Genomic DNA, 15,898 nt, shown 5'->3' on the forward strand with positions numbered 1-15,898 from the left:
TGTTGGACATCATATTTGCTGAACACACCAAGCTTCACAGCTTGTCTTTCATCCTGCAAAGTCTGGTTCCTCACTTCATTGAAAGATTTCCAGAGACTTTGAGACTAAAGATTTCATTTTGTACTTGTTATGGTTTGAAGGAATGCTGTAAAGCTTGTCCATTGCGTATATACATGGTCATTGTGTTGCCTAGACCAGTGTTTCCCAACCTTTTTTGGGCAAAGGCACACTTGTTTCATGAAAAAAATCTCGAGGCACACCACCATTACAGCCCCGTGACGTCAGCGCGCAGCGTCACCGCAGCGTCACGCCGGGAGGGACATGAATTGCTAGCAAATTACATAATCACCTCCTTGAGGGCTGGCTCATCTTCTCCGAAGGCAGAACCCCATTAATTAACAGCACAGACTCACACCATAGCCAAGACGAGGGGGGAAAACCTCAGTCATGCACAGTCATACACATTTGGGGGCTAAATGAGGACGAAGACCGGGCAGAGAGCAGGGTTCAAATCACCCCACCTGGCCAGGACAATCCCTGGGTGCTCCCTTGGGCCACTCGCCTGACCCACCTCGCAGGGCTGTTGTTGCGAGGATAACACGGGGAGAACCACGCGCGCCCCCGGGAGCTCCTTGGAGGAGAAAGCGGGCGATGAATGCAATGCACGAAATATATGAGAGGCGACCAGGTTTTGCAGGTGAGGGGCCCCCGCCAGCCTCCGCTTCCAACACCCGGCGCAACGACGCCGAAGTTTCCCCCCGGGCTCGGCTCGGGGAGCAGCGCTGCTCCCCCCCGGCTCCCCTTCGCCCTCCCGGCTCTCTCTGCCGCCCACTGGGGACCCCCCTCACCTGCCAAGTCCGGAGCGCCGGTGGAAGTTGCATGCATGCATGCACTCCATGCAACGCCTGCACGCATGCATTGCCTTGCACGCCCGCCAAGGGTTCTCCTCGCGGTCCGATGCGTCCCCTCCGGCGCGGATGCAGCATTGCAAAAATAAAAAAAACCCCGGCGCAGCCCTACCTGGGGGGCAGCCTCCGCCTCCGCCGCTCCGCCTCCGCGGGGATCCCCGGGCTCCATCCTGCCGCCCGATCTCCGGGGGGCGCAGGCAGGCTGCGCGGGGTCTGCGCGGAAGAGCCCCTGCCCGCCCGGCCGCCGCCGCTGCTCTCATTCCATGGCCGGGAGAAGAGCGCTTCAAACAAAACGCCCGGCCCGCCAGGCCACGCTGGGAAACGTAGTTTGCGCACCCCGTGCGGGCGCGGAGCCCAAGGGCGAGGGGACTACGGATCCCGGCAGCCCCCGCGCCGGGGACGGAGGGGGAGAGGCCGGGTGCAGGGATGGAGGGACGGGTGGGCGAGCGAGTGAGTGAGTGGCAGCCGCCAAGCCTTGGCCGAGAGCCAGGAAGGGCCTCCCCGGAGGAGGAGGAGGAGGAGGGAGGCGCAGAGCGGGAGGGAGGGAGGGAACCCCAGGGGTCATCTAGTGACGGCGCCCCAATCGAAAATTTGACTTAAAAAAAAAAATCTTTCAATTTTTTAATTTTTCCCGCGGCACTAGTGTGCTGCGGAACAGTGGTTGGGAAACACTGGCCTAGACATTGCTGACGTGAGCTTAGGGGCGACAGCGGCCATAGTGCTGAAAAGTCCAAATAAATGGGCAGTCGCAGATCATGAATCTGACTTTCCTCCAACTTCCAAACCAAAACAGGAGGAAAAAAGATTTCAGGTTTGAAAGTGGCATGCTAGTCTGGTTTGCTAAACCAAAACTAAGCCAAAATTTAGCTTAGAAAGTGTGAGGCAAAATACAGGGCAGTAAAACGAGGAACAGGGTGGTGAATCCAGGGCAGGGCAGGGAGGGGCGTTGGTGGACAGTTGGTTTTCTTTTTCCACCTGGTACTGAAGTGACTTCAAAACAATCCATTCCAATCTCCTGCAGCCTCACAGGATGGCCCCCCCGCCTGGAATTTGTCACACATGCATGCACACACCCAGATACTCATGAATCTGTCAGTCTGTCTGTGCTTGGCTGCCCAGAGTTTAAATGCAGGACTTTTCACATTCACACACCCTTTCAAACACAGGTCCTTGGAGAGGATCCCTAATTTGGCAGGGGGGGGAAGAGATAGATCTGAAATACTGGACAAAACTATCAATACAGGACATGGCATTTTTGAATTAGGCAAAGCAGGACTTTATAGGTGATAACCAGCACATTGTGTCCAGAAACAGACAATTAGGCAGACGGAGCTGTTCTAATAAGGGAGTCCTATTCTGCCTATAGCCAGCCCTGGTCAGCAGTGTGTCTGCAGCTCTTTCAGCCAGTTGAACTTTCTGAGCTCTTTTCAAAGGCAGCCCCTTGTAGAGTGTGTTAAACTAACTCCTACGCAATGTGGCGCCAGACTGCTTTCTTTTTTTGTAATTATCTGTTTGTTTTAAATTCTGTAGCTTAAATTCTCTTGATACTTGTTTTTTTGAGAAGGGCCTCTTACGGTCACAAAGCAATGATTTTCAGGGCAGCTCCATAACACTGATTGTGCCCTCACACTGCCCCTTTTTGTGTGGGGATTTGGATCCAGAAAAGGAGCAGACGGGGAAACGTTAAGCAGAATCCCACCCACCCCCCGCGCCACCCTTAGGTGTGCTGAGCCTTCATCTGCTTCATGACTCCACCTTGCATGAGAAAGAAGGATGGAGCTGCAGGAATCAGGAAGTGGTCCTTCAACCGGCCAGGACATCTCACCATCACAGACAGATCCAGTCTCCTGCTGGGGAGTCAAGAGTGGCCCTGGGATGGCAGAGAGAGGAGGGGAAGGGCCCAGCGACAGAAGGGAAGGCAGGGCTCCAGATGCTCCCTTGGACCCCCCCCCCTCCCTTGACACCAAGGGGAGCTCCTCTTCTGGGGCTGAAAGCATTGCCGTGGAGGTTTCATTTCTGTCATGATTGCAAGGGAAGAAGGGAAGGTAACCCCCCCCCCCCCAACACAAAGAACTGAATGATAAAAGCCCTGTTCTGAACGATTAGCTACTGTAGAGCATAATGTGGGGTTTAGCTGTGATGCTCACCTGCCTCCCTGGAGGAGTCTTTTCTTGGGGTCAGGGAGCTGAGGAGCAACATGAAGTTCCCAGGTTACATTTCCTTCTGGTCAGCTATTCCAGCTCTTGTCTCCTCCCCATTTCTTTATGGAGGGCAAAGGCTATGCACTTTGTATAGATGCAACTATAACCAACAACTGGCGTCTTCTGGGTGCACTGAGCTCCCCCCCCCCCTTCCGCCTTCTCTCCTCCAGATATAATACAGATTCCCTCAGCATTGTGCCCCACCTTCCAGAAGGCAAATATATATGGTTGTTTATTTAGGACATATTTATCAGCAGTGATAAATATGACATTAATTGGTTACTGAACAACGGCTTCAATGCTGTCAACATGAGCTTTGTCTGAGGTTTCAGACATATACATTTCCTTCAAGAAAGATGCAGAAAATACTTTTCCTTTTTGATTCTGGGCACTTGACTTCTCCCGTCCTGCTACCATCATGGCAGACATTTGGGGCTGAGATCCAGGGCCCCCTCAGCAGCAGCAGCAACAACAGGTGGAGCCCCCACAAACATTTGTCACATTTTGAAGGGGTTTTTTATTAAAAACAAACAAAAGGCTTTTCCTTAGGCTCTCATAGCCCTGAAATTAGCTCTTGAAAAAGAGAGGGTTGCCAAATAGCATGGCCCCCAAGAATGAAAACAAACACTTCCAAATTCTTTTTTGCACCCCCAGAGACAGGGCTCAGCAACCTTTTAAAGTCGAGGGCCAGATCACTGTCCTCAAACCTCGCCGCGGGACAGAGTATGCGTGTGCATTCTTTCGTTACTACACGATCCAAAGATTAAACCAAAAAATAATAAAGTTCCGAAGGTCCCAGTTCTGCACCGCAGCATATCTGTTCCATTCTGAGAGACCCTCCCAGGGTTCTGGGGTGTATGAAGCCTTGATTCCCTGTTTTTAACTCCGCTACCGAATGCAGCGAGCGGTTCCTTCTGCAAGACGCGTGTTCTCCGCTCTCCTGTATTGGAGGGGGAGACGCTTTCGGAAGCAGAGTTAAAAACAGGGAAAGAAGGCTTCATACACCCCAGAATCCTGGGAGGGTGTCTCAGAACGGAACCACTCGCTGCGGCGGCAGGAGCAGTGAGCCAGCTGAGGGCTGGAGAGGGGCTGCCTTAAATGGCGGCTGTCGAGCAACCATGCTGGCACAAACAAAGCCCAGGCCCTTTCCTCTCGGCTCTAGGAGGAGGGAGGGAGGAGGAAAGAACTCTGCAACCAATCAGAGGGAAACAATGCTGCTGGCACCAATCAAAGGCTAGCCCCTTCCTCCGCAGGGCAGGGAGAAGCCAGAAGGGAGGGAGGAGGCGCCGCCGTCAGGAAGAGAAAAAGAGAGAGAAGAATGGTGCAGCCCAAACTATATGAATCAGAACCATGATGTGATTTCTGGACCTTCCGTGGGCCGGATCCAGAACCCATTCGGGCCGGAACCAGCCCGTGGCCCTTAGGTTGCTGACCCCTGTCCAGAGACTTCACAGCCATCTTCACTTCCTAGGAACTCTGGGAAATGTAGTTCTGGGAGGAACCTCTTAGAAGTTTCTGAGCCTCCTCAGCCAACTACAATTGGACATCCTGAGACTACAATTCCCAGAAAAGCTGGGCCAAGGCTGTAGTGTAGTTGGTATTGCTTAGAACTCATTCTTTGGTCAAGCAACGAGAGTGAGGCCTTGTGGGTAACCAACAAGCCACAAGGACCATGGGAAATAAGTTCTGTCCCTTTAACCCCAGACTAGCTGGCTCCTTGGCGTGAAGGGTTTATTGGGATCAAGGAAGCCCTAAGTTTATGAAATGCTTGACACCTGGGTCTCTGGGTGTGAACATCCCCCTCCCAACGATGTTATCTGGCCTTGAATTGCCTGAGAAGAGGAATCTGGCTTGTTTCCACGGAAGGGAGTAACCCTTTGATTTGGGTTCTGCATTCTAAATTGACCCAGCTGTCAAGGGGTAGATTGATTGACTAGCAAGCCGGTCATTGGTAAGTTTGAATCTTAATTTGGGCTTATGATTGGCTTGAGAGTTACGACGCCAAGTGCGGATTTGGGAATAAAAGATCAAGCAATTGTTTGCTCTTTGCTCTTTGCCATCTGCCTTTGCTCACTGCAAATCCGCAAAGATGCCCGGCTCCATTGTTCCAGCAAATAGCCGTCGTTTCGTCTTTTGAGATGGAGATCTGCCAACAACATCCACTGCGGACTCTTGAAAAGAACTCTAACTATCCTATTTGTATTTGCCTATTAGCCTAAAGAGATGGACTTCTCCGAGGGGCATGATGTGGAGTGGATACCAGACCCAGTGAACGGTGGGTTCCGTTGCCGGGAAAAATATCCAAAGGTGGGCCAATCCATCATGATGGGGCCGAGAACCAGCCGGATGGCACAAGAGTATCAAGATCTGCAGCACCAGTTACAAGAAGGGCCTGGGAGAGACCATGTCCGCCAGAAGGGGAGTCGGCGTTCGTTCAGCCCGGGTAGGGTCTACTCGCCCGTCAGAGCCCAGGAGGTGCGGGTGCCGGTGAGACGGTACAGAGCAGAGGAGGAGGAGGAGGAGTCTTTTCAAAGACCAATGCGTGGATACGCAACAGCAGCTGAACCACGACGCTCAGAGGGGCGGATGCCTCAAAATCCAGCGACGAGGTATGAGCTTGTCCCTGTGAGGGGGGGTAACCAACGCCCAGCGTCCCCTCCAGGACTGACTTTAAACAATCTTAATTGGAGGGTGTTTCAGAAATATCAGCCCCCCACAGACGTTTTAAGTTACCTAAATCTTTTTGAGGTGACTTGCAAGGACATGGGGGTTGCTCCAGAGTTATACATGGCAGTTCTGCGTCCCCTTGTTTGTGGTGACTTGTCGGAACTTATGGGACACCTTCCTGCAGATGAGCTCAATGATTATGATAGTTTCAAGCGGTTAGTCATGCAGAGATATGGACTACACCCCGAACACTATCGGAAGGCTTTCCGGAAAGTGGAAAAGGCGGGGCTTAATGACAACATTGCGGTTTTCTCTGCAAAAATGGCTCAAAACTTTGAACTGTGGCTTGCAGCCGAGGGGGCGGAGGATGTGAAAGGGATCAAACAGCTTTTGTTAATTGAACAACTGATGCGCTCCCTGTCCCCAGAAATTGCTAGCCTGGTTGCAGACCAAAAGCCACGAACTTTGGCCGAAGCCACGGCCCTTGCCGAGTCTTTCAGACTTAACCGCGCCCATTGGGCCAATAAGGGGCAGAGTAATGCAAATAAACCTACCGCTGCGATGGGGAGATCTGCTCCTCCCATCAAGGAACCTAGCAAAGGGTTTTTTACATCTGCCCGGGACTCTGTTGCGGCAGGGGGAGAGCGTGCCAAAGTGCCCCCAAGTTCTGGACTGTGTTTTCATTGCAAAAAACTGAGGCACGTGAAAGCAGCTTGCCCCCAGCTGGGTGACAAAAAGCCCCCCATCCTCACTTCCACTCCTGCCGTGCGGATGATTCATCGGCCAGAGGAAGATTGGGAGGAGGAGCAGTTAAAACCTGGAATGGAGAAGAGTTTGGCTCTGAAGGAGGAGGGCGGGGTGGTACCTGATGTGAATAAATCTGAAACAGCTGCAGTCCCAGTAACCGCTGTTACTGTGGGACCCGTGAGTACGGGAAGTAATTTGAAAATACCCCATGTGAACTGGGCGAATTTGGAGTTTTCCGCCCCTATTGAGATTAATAAAACCATTGTGAACTCTTATCGGGACACTGGATCTGACATTACTAGCGTATCGAAAGATCTGGTCTTACCCAGCCAGGTGCAGGCTAAACCCCTCAAGATTAGTCCTTATGGGGTGGAAGAGATCTTTCAGCCAACAGCGATAGTTCCCCTCAAGTACAAAGGCTATAGTGGGGACCATCTAGTAATTGTCCATGATCCCGAGTTTTGCAAAAGTCCAGTTTTGGTTGGGAATGATCTTGGGTTCCAAGTTTATCTACAACAACAGCTCCAAGTGAAGCCAGTGACTGTAGTGACTCCCCCCACCCCATCCCAGGCAAAGAAGGGTTCAGATGAGCCTGAGACAGGGTTGGATGGAAGACCCGGAGGGGAGGGAGGACTACCTGTTGTGGATTCGGGGCCCCTGAAGGACTTTGATGCTTCGGTTGACTTGGGAGATTTGGGAGAGTTTGCTGCCGAACAAAGGGCAGACCCCTCCTTGCAGGATTGCCGGGAGGCGGTCGGAGCTCCCCTTCGAGGAGCAAAGAGGGCCCAATTTGTATATAAAAAGGGGCTTTTGTATCGGCAATTTGTACCAAAAAAGGTGAAGGACAAAGACTTTGTTTTACAACTAGTCGTTCCAGAGAAAAAGCGGGCAACTGTTCTCAACTTAGCCCATGAAGACGGCTTAGCAGGCCATATGGGACTACACAAGACTTTAGAGAGACTGAGCCGTTATTTTTACTGGCCTGATGTGTACCAAACAACTAAAGCATATGTGCGTTCTTGTGTGATATGTCAGAAGGTGGGGAATGACCGGGATAATCTGCCCAATGAGTTACAGAGTGTCCCCTTGGAAGTAAATGTCTTGGAGAAATGGGGGATAGATTTGGTGGGACCTTTACCAAAAACCCGCTCGGGAAAGCAATTTCTCTGTGTGATTATAGATTATGCATCTCGTTTTGTGTGGGCCACGAGTCTAGCCAACACTTCTGCTAATAATCTGGTTAAAGCGTTAATTTCTGCCTTCTGTTCTTTAGGAATCCCTAAAGTTTTGGTAAGCGATTTGGGAACTAATTTCATGGCTAAATTAACCCAAGAAGTCTTGCGTTTGTCTGAGATTCGCCACCATACCTCCATTGCTTATCAACATCAAGGAAATGGGTTGGTGGAAAGGGTACAAAAAACCTTAGTTCAGATGTTGCGCAAGTATGCCCTGGCCCATGGTACCAGTTGGGACCAAGATTTGCCTTTGGTGGTGGCTGCTTATAATGATGCCCATCAAAGAAGCCTTGGGTTTGCGCCCAATCAGTTAATTTTTGGAAGGCTTCTGAATACCCCTCTCTCAATGCTTCGAAAAGAGTGGGAAGGTTCTGAGGAAGAGATAAAACTGCCTTCCGTCAGTGAGTATTTTGCTCAATTAAAAGGAACCCTGGCCGATGTTTGGCAACTGGCCAAGGAGAATTTGGAGAGTGCCCGTTTAGAACAAAAGAGGGTACATGATGCTAGAGCTGTCTGCAAACAGTTTGAGGTGGGGGACCAGGTGTGGATTTTGCGCCCGTCTCGCCCCCACAAGTTGGATGTGAAATGGCAAGGACCGGGGGTTGTGGAGGCAAGGTTGAGCTCTGTACGTTATCTGGTGAGCTGTAAGGAATTGCACCCCACTGCTCGCGAGTATCATGTTAATTCCTTGAAAGAGTATGTGGAACAAAAGATCTCGGTGCTGACCATTTCGCAGAGTCAGGAAGAGGTACCTACTTCACCTGTTGATCTTTTAACTGAATATAAACAGGCTGGAAGCATTTCAGATGTACTGCAGCTGCCTACTTTAAGTGAGACTCAAGCCAAAGAACTTTACGAGGCACTGCAACCTTATAGTAACACCTTTAGCACCAAGCCTGGTAGGACTCATTTGGCTCAGCATCATTTTGTTACGGGGGAAACCCCCCCTATTTCCTCACATCCTTATCGAGTTAGTGAGGCACATGCGCAGAATATTGAATCTGAACTGAAAGAAATGCTGGAGTTGGGGGTTATAGAACCTAGTAAAAGTGCTTGGGCTTCTCCCATAGTACTGGTTCCAAAACCGGACGGCTCCATTCGCTTTTGCGTTGACTATAGGAAAATTAATTTGGTCACTGTTCCTGATGTGTTTCCCTTGCCTAGGGTTGACACTCTGATCGAGAAGCTGGGATTCATTACCGTTATGGATTTGACAAAAGGGTACTGGCAAATCCCGCTGCCCCCAGAAGCTTCTGAAAAATCTGCCTTCATTACCCATGTAGGCTTGTATCAGTTTAAAGTATTACCATTTGGATTGCGAAATGCTCCTGCAGCTTTCCAAAGGTTAATTAATTCCTTGATCCATGACATGAGCGAGTTCTGTTGTGCCTATTTGGATGACCTGGCTATTTTTTCAGAGTCGTGGCCAGAGCACCTTAAACATGCACAGAGAGTTTTGGCCCAATTGCAAGAAGCAAATTTGACTGTTAAAATGTCGAAATGTCAGTTCGCTCAAGGAGAAGTGGTGTATCTAGGGTTCAGAGTGGGGTCGGGAGTTATCAAAACCCTGGAGGCCAAGGTGCAATGCATTCAAGAGTGGCCCCGCCCCATGGTGAAAAGAGATGTACAGTCTTTTATAGGACTGGTGAACTACTACAGGAGGTTTGTCAACCATTTCGCAACCCTAGCTCACCCCCTCACTAACCTGTGTAAGAAATCTTTGCCAGTTAAAGTAAATTGGACTGAAGAGTGTCAAAGGGCTTTTGATTTGTTAAAACATGCCCTTGTGAGCTCTCAAGTCATGCTGGCCCCAGATCAGAGACGGCCGTTTGTGGTGCAAACTGACGCCAGTCAGACTGGGCTGGGAGCAGTCCTGCTCCAAGAAGATCAAGAAGGAAATTGGCGTCCCGTGGTTTATCTAAGTAAAAAACTGATAACCAGGGAACAAAATTATTCAACCATCGAGAAAGAGTGTTATGCTTTGGTCTGGGCTCTGATTAAACTGCGCCCCTATCTGTGGGGTAACAACTTTGAAGTTCAGACGGATCACTCTCCACTTTGTTGGTTGGAAAGAGTAAAAAGATCCAACCAGAAATTACTCAGGTGGAGTCTAGCTTTACAGGACTTCCAGTTTAAAGTCACGCATATTGCTGGGAGGGACAATGTGGTTGCAGATACTTTGTCTAGGATGTACGAATCTGTTCAATGAAGTATTGATATGTATTCTGCCTGATTTTCCTGCTGAAAACTGTGGATAACTATTGCTTAATGCTGGGTAAATATCAGACTGGGGGATGCTGCTAATGATTTTTTGGAGCTGCTTCTTCCCCTAGACTGGACAATCTACCTCAATGTATATAAATTTTGCTGGATGGAATTATGGGACTTGACCCTATAATCCCATCTTAGAGGGGAGGGTGTAGTGTAGTTGGTATTGCTTAGAACTCATTCTTTGGTCAAGCAACGAGAGTGAGGCCTTGTGGGTAACCAACAAGCCACAAGGACCATGGGAAATAAGTTCTGTCCCTTTAACCCCAGACTAGCTGGCTCCTTGGCGTGAAGGGTTTTGCCATCTGCCTTTGCTCACTGCAAATCCGCAAAGATGCCCGGCTCCATTGTTCCAGCAAATAGCCGTCGTTTCGTCTTTTGAGATGGAGATCTGCCAACAACATCCACTGCGGACTCTTGAAAAGAACTCTAACTATCCTATTAGTAATTGCCTATTGTGAGTATGTCAGTTAGAAAACTCTACAATGTTCTTATTTTCTTACTTGTAAACCTGCTAAGATACGCCTGCTAATTTAGCATGTTTTTTGTTATTCTTTTAAAATAAATTTTTAACGAAGGAACCTGTTTGGTTTGTGTGCCTTTCCGAGGGAATAGCTAAATCCTAGCCTTACGCTTGGTTACGCTCTACCGTAGAATTTCTGTCTGCAAGTCAGTAACTGTAACTTGTGGATTAGGGGATTGCCAGTGGTAACAGGTCACAGCCTTCTCCCTGGGTTGTGGTTCTGGGTCCCCGGGAACAAAGGGAGTGGTGGCAGCCTTACCGGTTGGATTTTGTCCTGTTTCAGTGAAAGGGTAGGGTGTGTCGTCCACCCTGCTCGAGAAGCCTAGTCTGGCCGGAGAGCAGAGACAGGTGAGGGAGGGGCAGCGGCTGGGGGCAGCATTACCCAAACGCTGAGGTAACGGTGGGATGCCGGAGCCTCAGCATTACTACAAAGGCCTTTAGCCACAGCCCTGACCAAATAACGGAGCCTTCTCTTCTCTCCCTCTCCACCTCCCACATTCACAACAAATCAGTCTCCCACTCCTCAGTCCCTTTCACTAACCTCCCCTAGCCCTAATTCTTCTACATTCCTTTAAAACATTTCTGTGAATTAAGAAACACAAAAAACACACCCTCACTGGTCACCTTCCACAGGTCAAAAGCCAATGCAGAAAATATTTAATAAAAACAGCTCTAAACAGGTACACAAGAGCACAGAAAAAAGGAGATGAGTTTCAAAAGCAATACCAAATGAACATTTAACACAGGGACCTTTCATTCAGCTGGAAAATGCTATCAGTAAAAAGGTCTTCAATGGGTTATGCAAATTTCAAGTAATGAGCGCCTGGAATACTGATCTACAAGACAAGGGCAGCCCATCATTTTGGCAGTGAAAGGCAGACTTGAAAACTCAACAGCTTCAACACACACCTTGAGCATTCCAGATTCACACTCCCTCCCTGTTTATCTAGCAAAAAGTTGCCACTTATTTTGTACATTTAGTATATATGACCTTCATTACTTTTATACATACATATGTGTATACAAATTTAAGTACAAACACTAAAACATCATTCCATGCATTTACATCTGATTTCCCCCTTTATGAGTTTCTTGGTGTAAGTAGTGAACCCTGAGTGGAAAACTCCATACATTTTTATCATTTCCCTAGTGTGAATTTGCTAATGAATATTAAGGTCTCCACTCCCTCTGAAGTCCTTTCCACATTCAACACGCCTGTAGTTTTCATTGTGTGTGAGTTAGCTGATGTCTTCTAAGGTGTCCACTTCGACTGAAGCTCTTTCCACACTCCATACATTTAAATGGTTTTTCTCCTGTGTGAGTTCGTTGATGTATTCTAAGTGTTTCACTACGACTGAAGCTATTTCCACATTCAATACATTTAAATGGTTTCTCCCCAGTGTGAGTTTGTTGATGTCTTCTAAGGATTTCATATTGACTGAAGCACTTTCCACATTCAATACATTTAAATGGTTTCTCCCCCGTGTGAATTTGTTCATGTACTTTAAGTGCTCCGTTACGCCTGAAGCTCTTTCCACACTGCATACATTTAAATGGTTTTTCTCCTGTGTGAGTTTGTTGATGTATTCTAAGTGTTTCACTACGACTGAAGCTATTTCCACATTCAATACATTTAAATGGTTTCTCCCCAGTGTGAGTTCTTTGATGAATTCTAAGGATTTCATATCGACTGAAGCACTTTCTACATTCAATACATTTAAATAGTTTCTCCCCCGTGTGAGTTTGTTGGTGTACTTTAAGTGCTCCGTTATGACTGAAGCTCTTTCCACACTGCATACATTTAAATGGTTTCTCTCCCGTGTGAGTTCGTTGATGTATTCTAAGTGTTTCACTACGACTGAAGCTATTTCCACATTCAATACATTTAAATGGTTTCTCCCCAGTGTGAGTTCTTTGATGTATTCTAAGGATTTCATATCGACTGAAGCTCTTTCCACATTCAATACATTTAAATGGTTTCTCGCCCGTGTGAGTTCGTTGGTGTACTTTAAGTGCTCCGTTACGACTGAAGCTCTTTCCACACTGCATACATTTAAATGGTTTCTCCCCCGTGTGAATTTGTTCATGTAGTTTAAGTGCTCCGTTATGACTGAAGCTCTTTCCACACTGCATACATTGAAATGGTTTCTCTCCCGTGTGAGTTCGTTGGTGTATTCTAAGATCTCCACTTTGACTGAAGCTCTTTCCACATTCAATACATTTAAATGGTTTCTCCCCCGTGTGAGTTCGTTGGTGTATTTTAAGTGTTCCGTTACGACTGAAGCTCTTTCCACACTGCATACATTTAAATGGTTTCTCCCCCGTGTGAATTTGTTCATGTAGTTTAAGTGCTCCGTTATGACTGAAGCTCTTTCCACATTCAATACATTTAAATGGTTTCTCTCCTATATGACTTCGCTGATGACTTTTAAGTGTGCCACTTCGACTGAAGCTCTTTCCACAGTCCACACATTTAAATGGTTTCTCCCCCGTGTGAGTTCGTTGATGTATTCTAAATGCTCCACTTTCACTGAAGCTCTTTCCACATTCAATACATTTAAATGGTTTCTCCCCCGTGTGAGTTCGTTGATGTCTTCTAAGATTTTCACTTCTACTGAAGCACTTTCCACATTCAATACATTTAAAAGGTTTCTTCCCCGTGTGAGTTCGTTGGTGTATTCTTAGTGCATCATTTCGACTGAAGCTCTTTCCACATTCAATACATTTAAATGGTTTCTCCCCTGTGTGAGTTTGTTGGTGTATTCTAAGTTTTCCACTTCGACTGAAGCTCTTTCCACATTCCGTACAATCAAATAGTTTCTCTCCTTTGTGAGTTTGTTGTTGTATCCTCAATTTCTTTGTTCTTTCGCATAAATTCACTGGTGGCTCCATAGAATTCTGACTTTCATCTTCCTCACCTGTTTGGGAGTCTGGGAGGAAAGAGAATCCTGTTAGACTTTCAAGAAAGACAAAAAGGGAACTGAACACATGTCAATCCCAATCTGTACCTTCTCTCATTTTTAACACCTTCATTCTCCACTATCCTCTCTAGGTTCCAATTTTATGAAAGCTGATGAGATAGTGGCAAGAGCAACACATGATCACTCCATTCACAACCGGCAAGCAGGAAACCGGCAAGCAGGATTGGAGCACAAGAGTCTTCTCTGCCTTCCTGTGCTTTCCAGAAACTAGTATTAAGAAGCATTATTGCCTAGGACCACGAGGGCAGAGAAGAGACGTCAGTCTTATCCTTTTCTTCAAGCTATCCAAGTTGCTGGCCATCACTGTCTCCTGTAGGATAGATTCCATAAATGAACTACACTTCTGTTTATTCATCTTTTGCAGCCCTTAAAGGCTGATAAATGTATTATTGCCTAAGCTTTTGTGGGCTGCAGTCTGACAAAGTGGACTCTTGACCAGGAAAGCTGGTGCCACTATAAACTTCTGAGTCTCTTTGTTGGCTTTGTGTACTTATTTTCAAATTTGCACCAAGGTTATACCACAGTATCTCCATGGAAGCTTAGGGACGGACAATATTACAGGGTGTCAGCTCCGTGAATCTCAAGCCTCTCGTGCCTCCGCTGACAGAGCCTGAGAACGCAAGAGATGTGATTAAGTTGGAATGTGAAGCAGGGGAGGAGCAGCCAAGCTGCTGCAGGAGGAAAGAACAAAGAGCAGGAAGAGGGGGTGCCGGGGGGGGGGGCACAGACTGTTATTTCCAGTTTGAGCTCTGACACAGAGACCCTGGAAATAGCGTGTCCAAAAAATCGTAGGCTCAAGAGAATATGCGAGAAGAGGGGAAAAGAAAGCGAAAGTGGGGGCTTCTTTGCTGGAAAACTCGGCAACTGCAAGCTGGGATGAACAGGCTGAAGACTGAGCTCCACAGTGATTTGTGAGTTTGAGCAATAAACCTGAGATAATTACTACTGGAGTTGTCTCGCGTCTGTGCGGGAGAACCAAGGGGCGCTAAAATTATTATCCCACTCACTCACTCACTCTCACAAACAACCCCAGTCTGTAAGATTGGCAAGTTTACACAATTTGCTTATAATACCAGACACTCTTGGACTTTATATGACCAATCCTAAGTGTAGAGCCTCCAGCCACAGGAATCGTGTATCATGATAACTGGTCCTTTGTCCCTTAAGCCCACCAAACTGGGGAGGTGCATGCATCTATTGTGTTTTGATGCTGGTGGAATGTATCATTCTGACCCTGTCTATAACAAATAAGAGTAACAGAAACAATTTAAATGCATTAATTATAAATAGTTATGGGAAACATTTCCATTCCCCTTCACCCATTTTTCAGGACTGGTGTGCAACATCATTATCATCAATTATTCCTGCCATGGAAATAACACCTAAGGTTTCAAAGCCTGGAGGAAGAAAATCTGCCCCCACTACTTTAGGAAAAGGATTCAAGAAACAAAGAGCTGTTTTGCAGAAGGCCTCACCCCTTCCTTCTTCCTGTCAGGAACTTCCTTCCATTTGTCTCCTCTCCATCTTTTCCTCTTTCTCCCTCCACCTTCCATCTATCCCTGTCCCCATCTCCTCTCCTCTGGAACTCACCAGATTTCTGCAAGGGTCCTGGGAGGGAATGCTCAGAGGTTGTGGGGAGGGATGCGGGAGACAGCCTGACCAGGTCAACCGTCCATCTTCCTCCTTCCATCCTGGCCAGGGTTGCAGGTTCAGTCTCAGCTAGGTTTGCAGCTTCAGCTTCCTGAGGAGTGCAGAATCCAGAGCAAGTTGCAGCTTCCTGGGAGGGGGGGAAGAAGAAGCCAAGGGAGTCTGAGAGCCCCTGCCGGGATTCTCCTGCCCAAGACATTCCGCTGCCCCTGGAGAAGCCCCAATTGGGCACCCCCTTCCCAAAAGCCCCCTCCCATTTTCAAACACCTTTGGCAATCCCTTTCACCTGCCTGTCCCGCCTCCCTTCCTAAGGCTGGCATGGTATGCACATTAGTGGCCTGAGAGGAGATCCCTTGGAACTTAAGAGTTAATCTGCAAAGGACTGCTCTGAATGCATGGATGGCCCTTGCATGGAGAAGGAGGAAGCCCCTTCCTTGCATCAGGACCCCCTGGGAGAGGCGGTGGATCCGCCCACTGCTCCCTCTGCCCTCACTGCCTCCTCCAATGTCCTCCTGCCCTGCAAAAGCCCTTTGCTCTTGTTCCTCAGGGGAGAAAGGCAGAAAGAGCCTTCAAAGCTATCCGTTTCCTCCTCTGCTCCCCCTCCTGTCCTTTTGGGAAACAGGAACTTTGGTCAGGAGTAAACAACTTAGATGGCAAGTTTGCAAGATAAGCACTTTAAAGCACTGCTTGTTCCTACTATGTGTATCTCTGTGTGGTTGGA

The 15,898-nt window shown here is 48.1% G+C and overlaps 1 protein-coding gene across 4 annotated transcripts in view; it reads right to left on the minus strand.

Moving 5' to 3' along the window:
* Positions 1-11,169: 11,169 nt before the first annotated feature.
* LOC144326060 (uncharacterized) overlaps positions 11,170-15,898 on the minus strand; it is a 37,127-nt gene continuing 32,398 nt past the window's right edge. For all 4 annotated transcript variants that reach the window (XM_077921836.1, XM_077921830.1, XM_077921831.1 and 1 more), the window contains 2 exons: positions 15,121-15,307; positions 11,170-13,479 (listed from right to left, as the gene is read on the minus strand). In XM_077921836.1, coding sequence (XP_077777962.1) covers positions 11,774-13,479; positions 15,121-15,220 — 1,806 coding nt within the window. In that variant the 5' untranslated portion in view covers positions 15,221-15,307 and the 3' untranslated portion in view covers positions 11,170-11,773. The remainder of the gene's footprint in view (positions 13,480-15,120; positions 15,308-15,898) is intronic.

This window comes from Podarcis muralis, chromosome 2 (genome assembly GCF_964188315.1).
Source record: "Podarcis muralis chromosome 2, rPodMur119.hap1.1, whole genome shotgun sequence".
NCBI classification, from domain to species: Eukaryota; Metazoa; Chordata; class Lepidosauria; order Squamata; family Lacertidae; genus Podarcis; species Podarcis muralis.